The sequence below is a fragment of the Stegodyphus dumicola genome, chromosome 4 (assembly GCF_044657685.1).
Source record: "Stegodyphus dumicola isolate Sdum_Otavi_A_Nest chromosome 4, ASM4465768v1".
Lineage (NCBI taxonomy): Eukaryota > Metazoa > Arthropoda > Arachnida > Araneae > Eresidae > Stegodyphus > Stegodyphus dumicola.
The window spans coordinates 775,285-793,899 of NC_140771.1; the positions used below are offsets into that span (position 1 = coordinate 775,285).

The following is an 18,615-nucleotide window of genomic DNA, read 5'->3' on the forward strand; positions in this document are numbered from 1 at the left end:
ACAAGGCTGTGTACAGGTATTCGAAATTTCTGGATTTCGATTTTTTTTTTCATTTTGGATTTCAAAAGGACAAAATAGGACAAGGTAAAGACCTCTGGATCGTACACCACTTTTATGACTATAACCTAAGACCTAAGACTTCGAGAGAGAGAATTAGAATTCCTGAATAGCGCGCGTTTGCCTTTTTGGCGACATCTCTCTAAGCTCTTACTACGCTCGGCCGTATTAAGTGCCCTTGATAGCTTCGCTAGCTAATTTAATATTAAGTGCCCACTGGTTTAGAAATTGTGTTAGCTTCGGCTAAATCTCTTTAGTTAGTCATTAGTTATGTTCTTCTTTCTTTCTTTTTTCAGCCCAAGTGGAGGCTTTGTTGTACGTCCTGAGAAGCGATTCGTTTGTGAATCTTTATTTTGAGCAATAAAAGGTAATTAACGCTTCCTGAGTTGGGATTTGAATGATTATTCGCTTAGTAGTTCACTAGGTTCCTCAACACTTAGCTAACAGATAAAAGGGCGAGGAACAGTACAATGCAACGAAAATACAAGTGCAATGGAAAAACACCTGTCAAGATTAAAGCACTGTCGTGTGCTAAATGTGTAGTAGGAACTATATTTTGATAAATGTTCTTTGATCTTGAAACACCTCACGTAGGTCTAAGAGTAAGCATGTACATCATTCAGGCAGATAAATTAGCTTTACTTGGTGTGTCATTATTTGTCCCTGTAAGTAACAAATCTGTAGTTTATCTGGTTAGTTCAGAAACCTTTGAAAAATTATTGATCAACTGAGTTAAAACAGCACGCTGAATAACGATTTTTAACTCCTTAATCTACAATGACGGGCATAGCCCGCGTACGATGGTCGGGCCAGAAGTGAATATTACGTGGAATATTTGATACGCAATTACAGTCTGATGCAATAATTGTGGTAGACGCAAGTATTACGAAATGTTTATATATACAAAACTCGAAAATACAAAATTAGTAGTCTGTAACGGCATGATATATTTCAAAGCATTTTGGTACATGTAACGGAAGTTTACACTTTTTACACTCGTGTTCTATGTGGATTTTCTAGTACTTGATCTACATACTGATTAGTTTCGGTTACAATATTGTTCCAAAATATGTCATCAAATATCAGATTAAATATATCAAATTCTCCTCTACTTCTTCCTAATTGACATAAGGCTTTCTCTCCTATGCCAGGAATCATCGTATAGTCCCAGATATTTGAACTATTTCTTATTTCTTTCCAAAGCCTCTGGTTGATCGTTATCGGATGTATCATCCATAATTATTCGCCTATACTTTCTTCGAATTACATATTTAAATTAAATTACATAATTCGTCATTTTTACGATTGCCCGGATTAGCGTGTTACACAAGTCGGGCAAATGTCCCGAACGCAGCGCGAGCTTGTATACAATTTCGGCCCAACATCTTCGAATCTAAATCGTCAGTTAAGGGGTTTTAAAGGTGCTGACGCAACAAGAATCAGCATAATAGTCATTTATTTGCTCATAAACGCGTAAAAAGGCTGAAGAAGAAGTTTCTAAATTTAAAACTTCGAAACTAGTGCTGCAAATTTTTGAACATTGCTCTGATTTTTGTTACCTTAGTATTTCCAATGAACAATTATTGATTAGTTAAATTATTAGGATTACGGTTCTTATGTCAAAGACATCTGATGTGGAAACCGCATAATTTCCTTATACGGCTTATTTAATTACACATATTTTTTGCTGCATTTCATTAAAACTTGTTTCTTCTATACATCTTAACTTGAATAACCGATCCCTCAAGGCAAGTTCAGTACGGCATCAGCGACTGGAAAACAGAAATGAAATATTCTGGTCGATTTTTATTGTACGAGAGTCAAACTTTTTATTATTATTATTTTTTTTTATAACGAGTCTAAAACTTTCCCAAATACACTGTTGGGCAATTGCAAATGATGGACAACCTTATCCTTCATAGCAGCCACAAAATGAAATGAAGCAAAATGTGGAAAATTACAATAAGTGCCGGGTACAGAGACTGGAGCAAGGAAAAGTGGACGGAGTACCAGTACTTCGTCAGTGACTTTTACAGGTAATTGCTCCGCCGCACTACTGTTCCCGTTGTGTGTTCGTTTGGCCCGCATCAGAAGCCAGCCATATTTAGCCTGTTACAGGCATTTGTAAAATTTTCTGAACTTTCATTATTTTTTGTAAATTATGGGATACAATACAAAGTCCGTAATCCGGACTCGTCGGGACTTCGGCGATTCCGGATTAGGGGTTTTTCCGGATTATAGATCATCAATTTAAATCTGCTAAGATAGCATGCAGAAATTATACAATTAAAAACATGAAACCGTAATTTATGAAACAAAGAGCAATTATGATCTAAAGGGTATCAAATTTTACAAAAGAAAAGCTTAATATTTATTTGTTTACTTTATTAAACATTTCTTTCAACGCGCGCATGCGTAAAGCATACATTGCGCGCATGCGTAAAGTTTGTGGCTTTGAGGTCCCGATTTTAGACTATTCCGGATATTGGACGTCCGGATTACAGACTTTGTACTGTATAAGGTATTTAAACGAACACGATAGCGTCTTGAAATATATCTTCTCTTTTATATGAGAAAACTTTCTTCATAATCAAAGAAATATTTGTTATTATTGAGGGATCGTTAGTAAGCATTTAATGTACTGCGGCGTAGTTTGTGTCCTTTCTTTGCAGTGTAGCTCTTTTATACGCTGGCACTTGAAAATAACGTACTCTGGATCTCCCTTTTCTCCACATATGAACTTGTCTGAGTCGCTCAGATTTCCTGCAAAGTAGTGTGTGGGAAAAGGACTATGCCCAGATGAAAAGATGTATGAGATTGAATCATATGCGGGTTTCTTTCTTCTACATTTCCTCATTCAGCTTGCCATTTCTTTAACTTAATTTTTCTAAGCATATGTTTCTCATACGACTTTGGGAATGATATTCTTACCATATTTTAAAAATGTAACTCTTTGCACTCCGAGACTCTTAAGATGTTCTGTTAGTAGGAGATAATTTTATACCTCAATATTTAGTAACATAATATCATTCATCATAGCGGCTGTTTAATGGCAATGACTTACTGGATATTAGTAATTTATTTTCGGAACTCATTTTGACATTTTAAGGTTCTGGTTCCTAGTGTCGAATTTAGAAATCAGCGATCTGAGTTCCAGACTGATTAGTTTGCCGTTTTAGAATTAACAGTAAAATTACGATACGTAATATCTGTGTTTTCATTGTATACTTGTGTAGCGCAAAGTGTAAAGATATTATGAATCAAAGTTTGTCGCCATAATCTCTCATTAAGAGATGTTGTCAATAATCTCTCATTAAGAGATGTTATCAATAATCTCTCATTAAGAGATGTTGTCAATAATCTCTCATTAAGAGATGTTGTCAATAATCTCTCATTAAGAGATGCTGTCAATAATCTCTCATTGTGAGATGTCAATAATCTCTCATTGAGAGATGTTGTCAATAATCTCTCATTAAGAGATATGTTCAATAATCTCTCATCAAGAGATGTTGTCAATAATCTCTCATTAAGAGATGTTGTCAATAATCTATCATTAAGAGATTTTGTCAATAATCTCTAATTGAGAGATGTTGTCAATGATCTCTCATTAAGAGATGCTGTCAATAATCTCTCATTAAGAGATGCTGTCAATAATCTCTCATTAAGAGATGTTGTCAATAATCTCTCATTAAAAGTTTCTCTGTTTTCAAAACGCTATGCCTGAACTGCATCATATCTGCTACAGCTTGCATCATTCCGAAGAGGACAATTCCCAACGGCAGCATCCGGTACCACAGACGAAGAGACTTGAAGTCCACTCAGGTCCAGGAAGCACACATTTTGCGCTTCAGATGCAATCGTGGATATACGAGGGTAGGACCAAGAGTAATACTCTGCGAAAATGGCGAATGGACGGCGCAAGTCCCGCAGTGTGTCAGTAAGTAGATTTATTTGCGAATGAAATCTTTGTGATTTTGTGGCACATATATAAAGCGGCTGCGAAAACGACAAGTGAACTAAAGCAGACATATTTTCTGACTTACGACCTTAAAGAACGTATTCATGCAATGAATGAATTAATTAATACTTCTCGCATACTCGTGAATTGGAAATTGTTTAAATTATTTAATTAATTGTTTACTTTTAAACAATTTAATTCGATATGAAAGTAAGAAGTAGCACTGTTTGATTTATCATTCTAGCAATAAAAAATCTGATGTGTACACCACATGACTTCCTTGTACGGAATATTAAACACTTATTTCCTCGAGAAAATTCCAGAAAGGATTAAGCATGATTTAATTCGCAGTAATGAATGAAGGCGTTATCTTTGTTGTTGCAAAACTAAGTTTCTCTAGATTTGCAAGAAATCCACTATTCTGCTGTTTCAAATGTAAACAAGCAATAGCCGCCATCCAAAAAAAAAAAAAAAATATTAGGCTTAGCGGCACTTAAACAACTTTAAAATTGTTGATAATTCTAAAAATATTGCATACAGATTTACTAAAAGCATAAAAACCTTAATCGGAAGATAAGAACAACATAATTTAATCATTTTTAAGCAAAAAATGTACAATTTACAAACATATAAGAATAAAGAAATATATAAATAGAGTGGAAATATATATATATAAATATATTTATATACGTTTGATGCGGCCGGTTGCAACCAAAATACGAGGTGCACGTCTACATGTTATAGCAGTCCTATATACAAAATTTTAACGTTCTGAAGCTACTCGTTTTTGAGTTATGCGAGATACGTACGTACATACGTTCGTACAGACGCCACAAAAATTTCTCTTCAGAATTCATTTTAAAGCAGTTTTATAATTTTTTGGAGGAAAAGAGTCTTTTATTTTGCTCTTACGTACAGATATCATGCAAATACATCGTTAAATTGCATTCGATAGCGGTCAAAATGGATATTTTCGTTCAAATATGCTGCCTGAAACCTTTCACGATTACAATACTTCCTTTTTACTTCGTACAAGGAAGTAAAAACGCAGCTTGATAAAGACTAAATTGTTTTCATCTCCTCAAGATTATAGTTGGTTAGAGGCAGTTCCATTGCACCCATCAGGATAACAATTTGATTGGAAGCAATTTCATTCCATTAATAATATTACAATATGAATCTACTCAAGTCCTGGAAAAAAACTTTATTTCATCCACTTCCGATTCGGGTGTAAGGTATAAAGATTGATTTCATTAACTGGAACTCGAATACCTTTTGTTAAATTCTATACTAAGTTATATATTGTAAACATGATCATATTTCGAAACTTAATATATTTAGAATAGCTTTGCTGTGCTTTGCCAAGGCGAACAGCTTTTAGTCAACTAAATTAGCTTTTAGTTAACTAAATGGATTTCAGCTGTACTTTTTGAGTTGTCAAATTTCTTCAAATTAAAAAAAAAGACTGTAACTCGAATTAGGATAACATCAACTTTCTGTATGCTAAATTATAATGAGAAATATTTTCATTTTCGGAATCAAGCTCTTTGTAAGTTCTTGTCTATGACACACTTCTTATATTCGATGATTTCAGAAGCGTCAAGTTAAAGAGGTTAGAGTCCACTTTATAACTGGTTTATTAATATTATTTTTAATTTTATGACAATCCGATGAATAAATGAGTTTTCAATTTTGCGGTAGATGTGCATGATATGGATAGGTCAGAGTACTAAAGAGCGGACTTTCACGAGTAGTATTAGTTCCGCGAAATACGAGGGCATTTCGAAAAGTAAAGATATACCGTACGCCAGAGGAAAAGAAAAGTTTTGGTGAGCAAGTTGGCAACACAGGTGTTAACCTTAAACCGTTAGCTTTCTCATCGCGGTCGATCGGCATTTCAACGTTGATTCTGGTTGGAGTAGGTCGTGTTTAAAATGGTTGCCCCGATTCAGAATCCCGCCAAATGCGAAGTGCGCTCCGTCATACGTGATCTTGCCATCTGTGATCTCGGATGCTCTTCTTCAGAGAACAGAGGAAGCAATTCGTGCGAATAGACGTCTCAAATTGAAAGAATTTCATCAGATCATACCGGAAGTGTCAATGACAACTCTTTATGAAGTTGTGACTCTCAAAGCTTGTGCATCGACTTAACAAATGTTTGGATAACGGGGGTGATTATGTCGAAAAATAATAAATAATCCAGTTAATAAGATGTAACTGAAGTTTTCTAAATAAATGTTATTTTATTTTAAGGAATGCGAGCCATTTTATCTTTACTTTTCGAAATGCCCTAGTATTTTCTTCATCTGGCCACTTCTTTGTTAATGGATCCTGTTTTATTTTTGACCGTAATATTTCCTTTATATCTATAGCTTTATTCAAGATTTTTAGTATCATAGCTCAATACAGAAGGAATGTAAATAGATACTGTCATGATTTTGTATGTTATTGCTCTGAAAATGTTTGACAAAATATTTTTTAATAGGAAGTGACAGATAATTAACAATATAATTAAAACAATGAGTAGTATTTTATTTCAATATTATTTATTTTTTGCCATTATAAAATTAAATGCAATGTATCGTGAATTGCTGTCCGAGTACCAGTTTGAAGCTGTTGTATGGTTCGTGCATCCACATTCATTTTGAAAATCCCAAGAGGAGAAAAAATATGCCTTTTCCATATATTTTCTTGAAGAGAGCCATTGTTTGTCACAATTCATCCACTTAAAAAGAGGACTTAGGAAAAAAAAACCCTTTTTTCCTTTCGAAATTTAATTCATATTCCCTAAAGAGAAATTTCACTGCTTTTTCAATTTGGCCAACATGCACCAAATAGTACATATAAAAAAAAAAAAATGCTAAATTACAAAAGAATTAAAAGCACATATTAGATCTTTAATAATCGAAAAATGAATTTTACTGATAGATGAAAAAAAAATAACTTAAATATTGAACTTATGGATAAGTCGAGAAATTTTATAATTGACAGTAAGTTTAAATAATTATTGGGTACGTGTCAGCTAAACGTCTCTGTCGGCTTAGTGTCCTGTTGACTAAATGCGTTAACAGTTAAGTGACCCGTAGCTAAATGTCCTGATGTTAATTGTGTCGGCTAAATGTTCTATCGGCTAAGTGTCCTTGTCGGCTAACTGTCCGTGTCGGCTAAATATCCTGTCGGCTAACTGTCCGTGTCGGTTAAATTGCCTGTCGGCTAAGTGTTCTTGTCGGCTAAATGTCCCATCGGCTAAGTGTCCGTGTCGGCTGAATATCCTGTCGGCTAAGTGTTCGTGTCGGCTAAATGTCCTATCGGCTAACTGGTGTCTGTTAAGTGTCCCGTCGGCTAAGTGTGACAGACCCTCTTTCACCCGCTAGTGTAACTTTTTATCATAATATCGTTAGTATTAACTATAAACCCTAAAAAGAAAAAAAAATATTCACTATTTGAATAATAACGCTAATTATGAGCCACTTGATATTTTTTCGGAGTTACAGAGATTTAGGTTTTTCAATGAAATATAGAGGTGAAGAAGTACATTTTTAACTGTATATTTAACATTTCTGGAATGTTTAAAGTAAGTAACAGAACTTTCAGTACTGGAAAAGACATGGTTTTTTATACTGCACATTTTTCTGTTTCTCGGGATTGACCAGAGATGGAATGTGAAGAGCCCCCGTCTATCTCTAATGGTAAATATACAGTGAAAACAAGCGAGGATGGCAGGAAGGTAATCGGATCAACAGCTACATATACATGTGATGCAGGGTTCGAGATAGAAAACGATACTTCAGCCGTTTTAACATGTGAATTGGATCTGAAGACGAATGACATTCACTGGAGCAATCCAACTCCGAGATGCAAAAGTAAGATACATTAAATTAATTTGATGTAACAAAGTATTTATCATATTTAATGCAGGAGTCTTTATCACACGCTTTTCTTCCATATTCTATACTGATAAGCGTATGATAATTATTTTGGCTTTACTAAATTTTACTTTAAGCTAAACACTACTATCTTCTCTCGGTTCATGTCCTACATATTCGTTCAGACTAGAAGGTTATGAAAATGAACAGTAGAGAAGATAACAAAGTATTTATCATATTTAATGCAGGAGTCTTTATCACATGCTTTTCTTCCATATTCTATAAATTAAATTGATATAACAAAGTATTTATCACATTTAATGCAGGAGTCTTTATCACACGCTTTTTTCCCATATTCTATAAATTAAATTGATGTAACAAAGTATTTATCACATTTAATGCAGGAGTCTTTATCACATCCTTTTTTTCCATATTCTATACTGATAAGCGTGTGCTAATTACTTTGGCTTTACTAAATTTTACTTTAAGCTAAACACTACTATATTCTCTCGGTTCATGTCCTACGTATTCGTTCAGACTAGAAGGTTATGAAAATGAACAGTACAGAAGATAACAAAGTATTTATCATATTTAATGCAGGAGTCTTTATCACAGGCTTTTCTTCCATATTCCATACTGATAAGCGTGGGATAATTATTTTGGTTTTCCATTAAAAATTGTGCCTGTCTATGTGGCATGAGTAATATCGATATTGAATACCTGTTGTTTAGATGCTCTTCTATGAAAAATATTGTTCTAAGATTTATTCCAGATATTGCTAAATTTAATACTCTAAAGGATCTATGTAAAAATACAGTGACTAAATTGACAAATTTCATAAAATATATATCTGTAAATGAAATTAATTTATATATTGATTGTTTTTAAAATTTACCTGTCTGTTTAAAGGAAAACTAGAATGTTTATGATATTCTGTTATGCTAAATATTTGTATATATAAGTAACGTATTTTTATGCATGCAAGTAACGTGTGTTATATTTTACAAAGTATGTAATAATGTGCTTTTGTTGGTATAGCTGGTAAATCTCACCAGCTTCTAGACTTTAAGTTCATATTTTAGTTGTTTATTCTATTTTAAATTATATCAGGTAGTAAGGTGTAGTTAAACTGCTTAATGGGCTTGATTTAGGCCTTGTTTTAGATTTCAATGTTTCTTTAATTAAATAGATCGACTAAGCCCTGTTTAGCCTCTAATGGCGGTACAGAAAGTTCAACCAGTCATACAAAGAGGCCAATTAGTTAATATATTTAAGCTAAAAGTTATTAAGTATAAGAAAGAGTTTGCGATAGCTATCGTTGACAGTTTCTCTACTGTTTCGTATAGCGTCTGCATTGACATGAACTGACTTTAGGTTTGTTAGCCGCAATTGATCAGGGAAGCGTAATGGCAAACTGCACATTGAGTTGATCAGTGTTAACGAATTTCGCTTACTGCGCATGCTCAATGGTGTACCGTTGGAGTGGGAGGAAATACTGGCGACTAAGGGGGGCATAAACAACATTACACAAGATAGTCATGCTGGTTTTACTGTTTTTACAATTGCAATACTACGGAAATTTGTTGTGTGCTTATTGCATGTGCTTCTGTTTCATTTCATGTTGGTTTATTTTGTTCATAAACATTACATTTTATATCATTTTTTTGACGTTAATTCAGTAGTTTAAACTAGTAGATTTATTCCTGAATTTGTAAAAGTATATACGAATGGAAAGTATGGTTAATATTCAATTGCTTTCATTCCTCAGAAGTATAATCGATAAGCATTCAGCTAATATATCTTGTAACATATCCTTTTTTGTAATACTTCTTAAATGAAAATTTGCGTAGTTTACAATCGATATTTACAATCTAAGTAATGAAGCAACTTACTACCTAACAAATTTTAAAACTCCGAACTGTTTACGCCCAGATAACACAATATCAACCATATACTGTATTTATCTTCTTTTAAAATTGCGCCATATTATACTCTGGGCATGCGCAGTAAGCGAAATTTGTTAACCATTGATCTACTCAATGTGCGGTTTGCCATTACGCATCAGGTAAGCACCTGAGCCAAAACGTGTAGGCGATCTTTGTCACATTAATTCTCGTATTTTATTAGTTTAAAATGAACTTAAGCTCGTAAGTTTAAGTTGATTTTTGAAATGTCGAGCACTAGCATTTTTACTTCTGATAGAGAAGAAGTCGTGTCCTGATCCTGGAGTCTCCGTGGATGGTGCAAGGAAAGGAAATTGTTGTTTCGTCGGAGATGTTCTGATGTATTCCTGTAAAGAAGGTTTTGAATTGGTTGGGATAGATACTCTCGTTTGTTTGCCCACTGGTAACTGGAGTGCACCAAGACCACTCTGTCGACGTAAGTGTTCTTCCTTCTTTCTGAAATGATTTTCTGTAATTTATGTGTATATATAAATGTTAATATTGTTACAGATTTGGTACTTAAATAGCTAATGTTAGTTGAACTATAAATTAAATTGTTTTATTCCCCGTGCAGTGCAGCACGTGACGAATATTGAAGGAAAGCTAAGCCGGAAAATTAAAAATACAAGAGCACGTGCGTTTCACATTTAATAAATAAATATATCTTTTTGATTTCGAGAAAGTTCCAGAAATTTCTCGCGCGCGATTTAAAATCATATAAAAAGGAGGAAAATCTCTCAATTCGATTAGTTAGTTAGTTTGTTGTTGTTTTGAGTTTGTTTAGAAAACGGCTCTTGTTGACTGTAGCGAATTCGCGGATTAGCTTTCTCTAGCTGTTTTGAATTCAGTTCTCTTGAACGTTTGAGTAGTTAAAAGATAACTACTGTGAGATATTGTAATACTGCACGAATATTTGAGGAAATTTAAGCATATTTGTTGTGATAATAATAAAATTGTGTTCATTTTTCATCGGACTTTTGCATTCATTTCGTAACGAACACGTACGCACGCAATAATATTTTAAATTATTTAGTACATAAGAAAGTTAGCTGCTAAAAAAGTTATTACAGTAATTTCTGTCCCATAAACTAAATTTTGAAGATTTTGAAATTAATTTGGAGTGCAATATCATATTAAATTGCCTGTTATAGACTTTTTTAGAATATTCACTTCAGGGTCATTTTGTACTACTGGTTTATCTCATAACCGTGGTATTGACAGCTGCGGCAAATGATGAAATCCTCTAATTGTTTTTATTAGCTTTTATTTAGCTCACTAATAGTGTGCTTTTGTTACGGCTAAAATGTTTTTTATGGAATTTTCAAATATTTCCTAATAAGGTATCGAGCTGAAATTTTGCATACAAATTGCTTATGACTGATAATACAATATGGTTAAGCTATTTGTTAAAATTTTGAGTTACATTCTTTTAAAAGTTCAAGTTTAGCAATTTTTTCGCATATATCTTCCTTTCACGAACAAAATAATAATGCCAGAATATTACTATTTTCTCTATCGTATAGAGCGGCAAAATATCTCCTAAATGAAATTGATATGAAATTTTGAATATAATTTTTTGGTTGTTTGCTGAATTTTCAAAAATCGTTCGATTTCTTCGGCTTTTTGACGTCTATTAGTTGAACATGTCATTATAAAAAAGTGCGCTTTCTATAAAGTTTTGAAATTTTAACTGGTTACGAAACAAACTCTTTACCATCTTTTAAGACAAGAATGATTTAAAAAATTATGTAAGGTAACTTTTTAAATTTTTTAAAATAAGTTGCTAATGCTATCAACCACCGGGCTGGCATCAGCATGGAAAAGCAGATAATTTACATAAATTTTAAAGTTAAAGTTAGAAATAACGTTATTTGTTCTTATGGCTGTAAATTATTGGAATTATGGCAATTATTGGAACTAAAAGTGTGATTATTCATTCTTGAGAAGTGAATTTTCAATTGAATGATTTCAAAAATGTCATGAGGAAGGAGAACTGCGTCAGGATGATGTCTATCCGAATAGTTTAGATTACTGCTGCGGCGTGGGAAGGCTGTGAAAAAATACTGTAGTGTAGTGGCCGGAACCGCTACACAAAAGCCCGGTTGTGATGTAGCGTTGAAATGAACTTCTAACTCAAGTTCTAATAATAACATAAATTTTAATAAAATAAAAACTTAATTGCGGTTCATGATGATGTGGGACTTGGATACATTCAGTCTCTTAATTTCAGAAATTTGTTAAACAGGAAAGTGCAGAATCATTGTTATTTTTATGAACTGATTGACTGATTGATTATATATATATTTCTTTATGTGGTGTTTTGTGAGGTCACGTATTAATTAATGTGTTTGAAAAAAATAAATGAGTGACTATTTCTAGAGTTTTGAAATAAGTATGCATTGTAATTTGATATATATTTTAGGAATTCCATTTTAGACTGTAATAAAATAGATAATTATGGATAATAGATAATAGAGATAGCATATTTATGGAATTTGGTAATAAATTCCAACTTTCGTTTTTATTGAAATATATGTTTCGATTTTCATACCAATGTACCCGAGAAGAACGATTTCTTACTCTTTACTTTCATGTTGTAGAGTCATTATGTTTATTGGAAGCAGAAAAGATGAAAAAATATGCAACCGCCTTCGCCGGGAATCGAACCACGGACCTCTGGAATACCGGCCCAGCGTGCTACCGTTACAGCACGAAGGCACGCTAGGGAAGTGGGAGAAATACCTTATAATGTTACAGATTTGAAAATTTGCTTTTGAATCTGCTTTTGATCTGTATTTGCTTTTGAAGTTACGCATTTATTGAATTTAGACCAATTGCCCAGTTCCACGCAATTAGTAGATTTATTTTATTTTTATCCGACACTAGTAATAGGAATGAAAGCTTTTTCTTAACGTAAAAAATCAAAATCAAAATAATGTTATTATTTTGATTTTACTTAATTTAATATTAAGTAAATTTAATTTATTTACTTTTTAATTTATTTTATTTAATTTATTTACTTAATTTAAATATTTGTGACGGAACAATTTAAAACGATCAAAGAAGACTGCTAATTCTATGCTATTTCAGCTTTGAGCGATCACTGTAGTTCGCCTCCTTCCATTACCCATGGATCAGTCATCGGGGATAAAGAGGGGGATTTCTACCTACCCTATGATGAAGTGGAGATCACATGCGAGCCAGGCTTCGAATATCAGGGTTATGAATTCAACTTGTGTCTCGAAGAAATTGGATGGGAGGAGACCTTTTCTGAATGTAAAGGTAGGCGATACATATTTAATAACATCTCTGGGAAGATAATCGTAATATATTACTATAATCACTATTTAATAAAGTTATTAAAATGCAGCTTAGACTGAAAAATTTAATTTTGCTCATTAAAGATTATACTATCCTGGAAAGAGGAAAGAACAATTTTAATTAGAAAATATGGTACTATTCGGTTTCGAGGCCGTAAAAAAATTGCAGCGAAAATTTACGCGCGAAAGCGCCAAATCTAGCAAACGCGCCCATTTAACAGTGCGCCAAATCTAGCGTACGCTCTGATTTCAGATTGCGTAAGTTTATATAGTTCTGTATTTCTTAAGACGCCATTGAAATACTAATTTAAATTTTAAATCCTTTTTTGATATCCTATGGATTTAACAATTTGGGAATTGCCCAAGACGAAAAGTTGGCAATAGAATTTTGGGTAAAGTGCAGAATCACCCACTGCTTGACGCGTTTTTAAGAATTGCACATACTTGGTATCCATGTGCACATCGACCTATTTTCACTTAAAAAATAATAATAGAATTGCACAAAAATGGCACTTCGCATGCTCTTGACTTTATGTATGTACACATCGACCTATATTCATTTAAAAAGTAAAATAAAATTGACAAAAATTCAATTGTTTTTACCCTTGTAAAAAGCGCCAAACAAATAAGTGAGCGATTCTGCACTTTAGCAGCGAAATTGTTTCTAAGTGCTTATTAGCTAAAATCACGATCGGAATTTTCCGGAAAATGTCACATGACATGTCTCATGATCTCTCATTTCTCTGAGAAAATAATCTGTGATTCGAACTGTGTTCTTCTCAGATTATTGCTAAAGTCCTACCTAGTAACCTTTATCGCATTACCAAAATGTCGCCAAACTACCTGTTACCATATTCCAAAGATTAGCCTTAAAACTCTTACAATATCTCAAGGGGGCCCCCTAGCGGTAAAATCGCTAAACACTGGTACTTCGGTCCGAGGTTCGAATCCCGCGAACGGGCTGGCTGCATGGGCGTTTTCAAAGAAACGAGATGAAATTATGCTTTAGCGATAAGTCGGTAGCGAAATAGCGATGCAGGCATCCTTTCAGTTATGTTTAGCAATTTTTATATAAATTATAATAATGATTTGAAATAGTTATTTACTCTTATGCTTTCATTCAGTCATGTTTAGCCTTTTCCATATAAATTATAATAATAAAAATGTATTATATGAAATTAACCTTTCATCTAAATTAAAACATCAGTCTTAGTTATTTACTATTATACTTCCTTTCTTGCCGCAATTATTTTTGGCAGCATTGGCATCAACGATAGTTTGGCGATTTTTTACGGCCATCGAAACCGAATAGTACCATGCATTAAAGATTATACTAGCCTGGAAAGTGGAAAGAACAATTTTAATTAGAAAATATTTATTAAGTAATCAAGAAGGTAAGAAGATATTAAAATTAAGCAAAATAAATAAAAGTAATTTTCCGTAAAATTTTTAAAAAATTTAAAAACCTGTAGATTAGTTAGTCATAGTTCAATATGTAAAACAGACTCATCATGAGGCAATTATTTAAAACATTAAACAAGTACAATTAAGGAGTTCTGGAAACGTCCTTCTCGACTAATATTTAAGTGAAACAAAACACCTCCCCCTCAAATTTTTTGTTTCTCTACGGAATGTTTCACTGCACATTCTCAAACGGTCAAGAATGTGCCCCAGCGCGAATTATGATCTCGACAGGAACAAAAATTAAAAGCACATTACTGCATTAAAACAAAAATAAAAATTTAAAAAATTAAAAAACTCTAGATACCAATATTACTCCAAATCGTACAGCGAATTATAAGCCAAAAATGTTAAAAGCCTTATCTCTAATATCCTTATTTTTTCACCTAACAATGTTGGACATTTTGGCTAAAAGCCTGCCAGAAAAGCGAATATGCTTTTCAGCAAACAAAATTAAAATTAAAGAAACGCCCTAGTTAACTAATCTGCTTTTGATGGCTAAAAATCGTAGTTTACGAAGGGAAAAAAATATTATTACTAATGTATTAGATGCGGAAAAAAAATCCTAAAAAATAATTAAAAGGCGAAAGTAAATTAATATAGGAATGTAAGCAATATAAAATCAAAATAAATAAAGGATAAAATGAGCAAGCATTTCAGATAAATAGTGTTACGGATTTGGTATTTAAATAGCTAATGTTAGTTGAATTGTAAATTAAATGGTTTTATTTCCCGCGCAGTGCAGTGCGTGACGAATATTAAAAGAAAGCTAAGCCGGAAAATTGAAAATATAAGAGCGGGTGCGTGTAACATTTAATAAATATCTATTTTTGGTTTCAAGAAAGTTCCAGAAAGTTCTCGCGCGCGATTTAAAAATCTTATAAAAAGGAGGAAAACCTCTTAATTCAGTTAGTTAGTTAGTTACTTAGTTTGTTGTTGTTTTAAGAGTTTGTTTAGAAAACAGCTCTTGTTGACTGTAGCAAATTCCCGGATTAGCTTTCTTTAGCTGTTTTGAATTAAGTTCTCTTGAACGTTTGAGTAGTTAAGATAAGTACTGTGAGATATTCTAAAACTGCACGATTATTTGAGGACATTTAATCATATTTGTTGTGATAATAATAAATTTTCTTTATTTTTCATCGGACTTGTGCATTCATTTCGTAAGAAACCCGTACGCACGCAACAGTTTTTGGTGTCAGAAGTGGGATTTGAATGCCAATAACAAGAAAGATGAGAATGAGAATGATGATGAGATGAAAGAAGAGATGAAACTGGCCAGGAAAAGATGGAAGATTCCGTTAAAGGAGAGATGTGATCTGTTAAAGAGGAAATGATATCGGGACAGGAATCCGTTCACGAAAAGTTGGAAGCTGGTCAAGTAACTTTTAAAGAAGACATAAAAGCTGTACAAGAAAAGATTGAAGCAGGTCAAGACGAAATGAAAAGAGAAATTGCCTGTATAATAGAGACCAAATTCGAGGCTATGGAAGGCAGAATAGACTCAGTTGAAGACAAAGTTGGAAAAATTCAGGAAAGAGTTTCTGCAGTGGAGCAACAAATTGAAGAAAGAGTTTCCACCGTTCAAGAGCTGTATCCCTGGTCAGGAATTGAACCTGCAGTGTCTCCGAGAATATTCAAACTATGTAAAAGCTAACCCAATGGAACTCGCGATCCAGCAGGTTGTTCTTAACTATTTAGCTTATTGTTTATGATGCTTGAAACGATATTACAGAAACAGGAATAAACGAGTAGTCCATATATTATGTCCTTTTTGTTACCTGTGAAATCTTTTTACACTGTTCTAAAATATACTTTTCCTGCTTTCTTTAAAAATGAATTCAAGTCATCATCAACAGTTATTTTCTTTGTAATTAAAATTTTTAGAGATCTTTTGTGATCAACCAGAGCCACTTGTGAATGGCTCTATTCCGGAGCTACAGTCTACCAACATGAAAGCTTTTCCTTACAACTTCGAGATCACGTATGTGTGCAATGAAGGTTACCGACTAATTGGTGATAGCTGGAGGCTCTGCAGTGAGAATGGATGGTCCGGAGATACACCATACTGTGAAGGTAAGATTTATACCCATGGATTTTTTCTATATGAACAGGCTACTAATACACTGACTACCAATAAGTATTTGGACACCTGTGATAGAAAAGAAAAACTAACTTTATTCAAAATCAATAGTTGAGAGAGCCTCCACGAGAGGTAATTACAGCGTAGACCCTCCGGGGCATACTTTCCACAAATCTTTGTATGACAGCTAGTGGTATTTTCTTCCACTCGGCTTGGAAAAGACATAGAAGTTCCTTCACCGATTTTGCACGGGTAGTGCACTCCTGAATTCGGCGATGCAGCTCATCCCAGAGGTTCTCGATACGGTTCAGGTCTGGAATCTGGGAAGGCCAGTCCATTCTATGAACTCCATTGGCACCATACCAAGCCTTGGTAAACGTCGAAACATGACAACTGGCATTGTCGTCCTGAAAGTAACAGGGGTCCAACCCGTAAAACTGCCACAATGTAGGAAGCTTATTGTCATCCAAAATAGTGCAACAGGCATCGGAGTTGAGCTTACCATGAATGGGGACCAAGGGTCCCAGCCCATACCAGGAGAAACACCCCAGACCACAATTCCACCTCCGCCGAACTTGACTGTTGGCACAATGCATTCTGGAAGGAGATGTTCTCCAGGTAGACGTCAGACCCAGACCCTGCCATCCAAACGATAAAGGTTGAACCTTGATTCTTCACTCCAAAGAACCCGTTTCCACTGATCTACAGTCCAATTTCGATGTGCTTTGCACCACATTAACCGAGCAGCGCGATTGGACTTTGTGATCAAAGGCTTATGGGCAGCAGCACGACAATGAAAATCAAGCAGATGTGCTTTCTTACGGATGGTATTCATTGAAACAATACTCCCGGACACCTGTTGAAACTCCTCGCAGATGAGGGCCATCGGTTGGGTGCGGTTCTTCCGAATTTCTCTGGATAGCACTCGTCGGTCTCTATCTCCCAGTTTCGTTGGTCTGCCGACTCGGGGCACATTGCGACAATCACCGCTCACCTTCCACTTCTTAATCACATAGGCCACTGTCGATTTTGGGTACTTCAGATCGCTAGATATGTCCCTTAAGGATCGGCCACATTTGTGATACCCGATAATTATACCTTTCTCGAAATCAGAGAGCTCCAAACTGCAAGGCATCTTGCATGCGACTAAAGCCGATGCTGTTTCCTACACGATATATACGGGCGTAGTCCGTGACGTACCTTAGGACTGCAGATATCGTCATTTGCATAGGTGTCCAAATACTTATTGGTAGTCAGTGTATAAGGAGCCATCTTCGTGCTAATTTGGTGATTGCACGGATTTTGGCGAGTTTTTGGCGATTTTATTGGCGAGCGATACGACTTATGGTAAACCCATTACTGGACAAGTTATTTATGGTAACCGATACTTTGTTGTCATTTTATTAAATAAATAATGCCTTTTATTATACATAAATTCCGTGCTTTAAATATTATTTATGACTTCTAAATAATATAAATGAATTTAATTTTGCATTTTTATTTGAAATAAAAATTTTATTTTTTATAATATTTTATGGAATTTTATGTTGTGAATGGTGCAATGAATGACGTCACATTATTTTAAAAGTAATTGGTTTTAATATCTATAAATTTAATCTGATGTTTTAAACGTTATTTATGGCTGTTAAATATTAAAATACAATTTAATTTTGCATTTTTAAAAAATGATTTTATTATGAATGATTATTTAAATAATTTTAATTCTATACGTGATGTAATCAGCTCCCTGATTGGTTACCTAATATTTGTGCATTACCGCGCCATTTTAAAATTTTATTATTCATCTCTTCGAATTTCTCTGATTTCAAAGCGAATGGATGTGTCCGTTTCGAAGATGAATGATGTTATTGGTAATTACCAAGAATTATTGGTATCGGAATAAAAAAACTACTGTTTAAGACCTTATTTT

General features: G+C 33.9%; 1 protein-coding gene across 2 annotated transcripts in view; it reads left to right on the forward strand.

Annotated features, from left to right (window-relative positions):
* Positions 1-18,615, forward strand: part of LOC118195856 (complement component receptor 1-like protein) — a 127,845-nt gene that overhangs the window by 21,540 nt on the left and 87,690 nt on the right. For both annotated transcript variants that reach the window (XR_015040566.1, XM_085814447.1), the window contains exons 3-7: positions 3,803-3,994; positions 7,669-7,878; positions 10,084-10,260; positions 12,915-13,106; positions 16,490-16,678. Coding sequence is in view for 1 of the 2 variants with exons in the window: in XM_085814447.1 (XP_085670573.1) it covers positions 3,803-3,994; positions 7,669-7,878; positions 10,084-10,260; positions 12,915-13,106; positions 16,490-16,678 (960 nt within the window). In the remaining variant the exon portion in view is untranslated. The remainder of the gene's footprint in view (positions 1-3,802; positions 3,995-7,668; positions 7,879-10,083; positions 10,261-12,914; positions 13,107-16,489; positions 16,679-18,615) is intronic.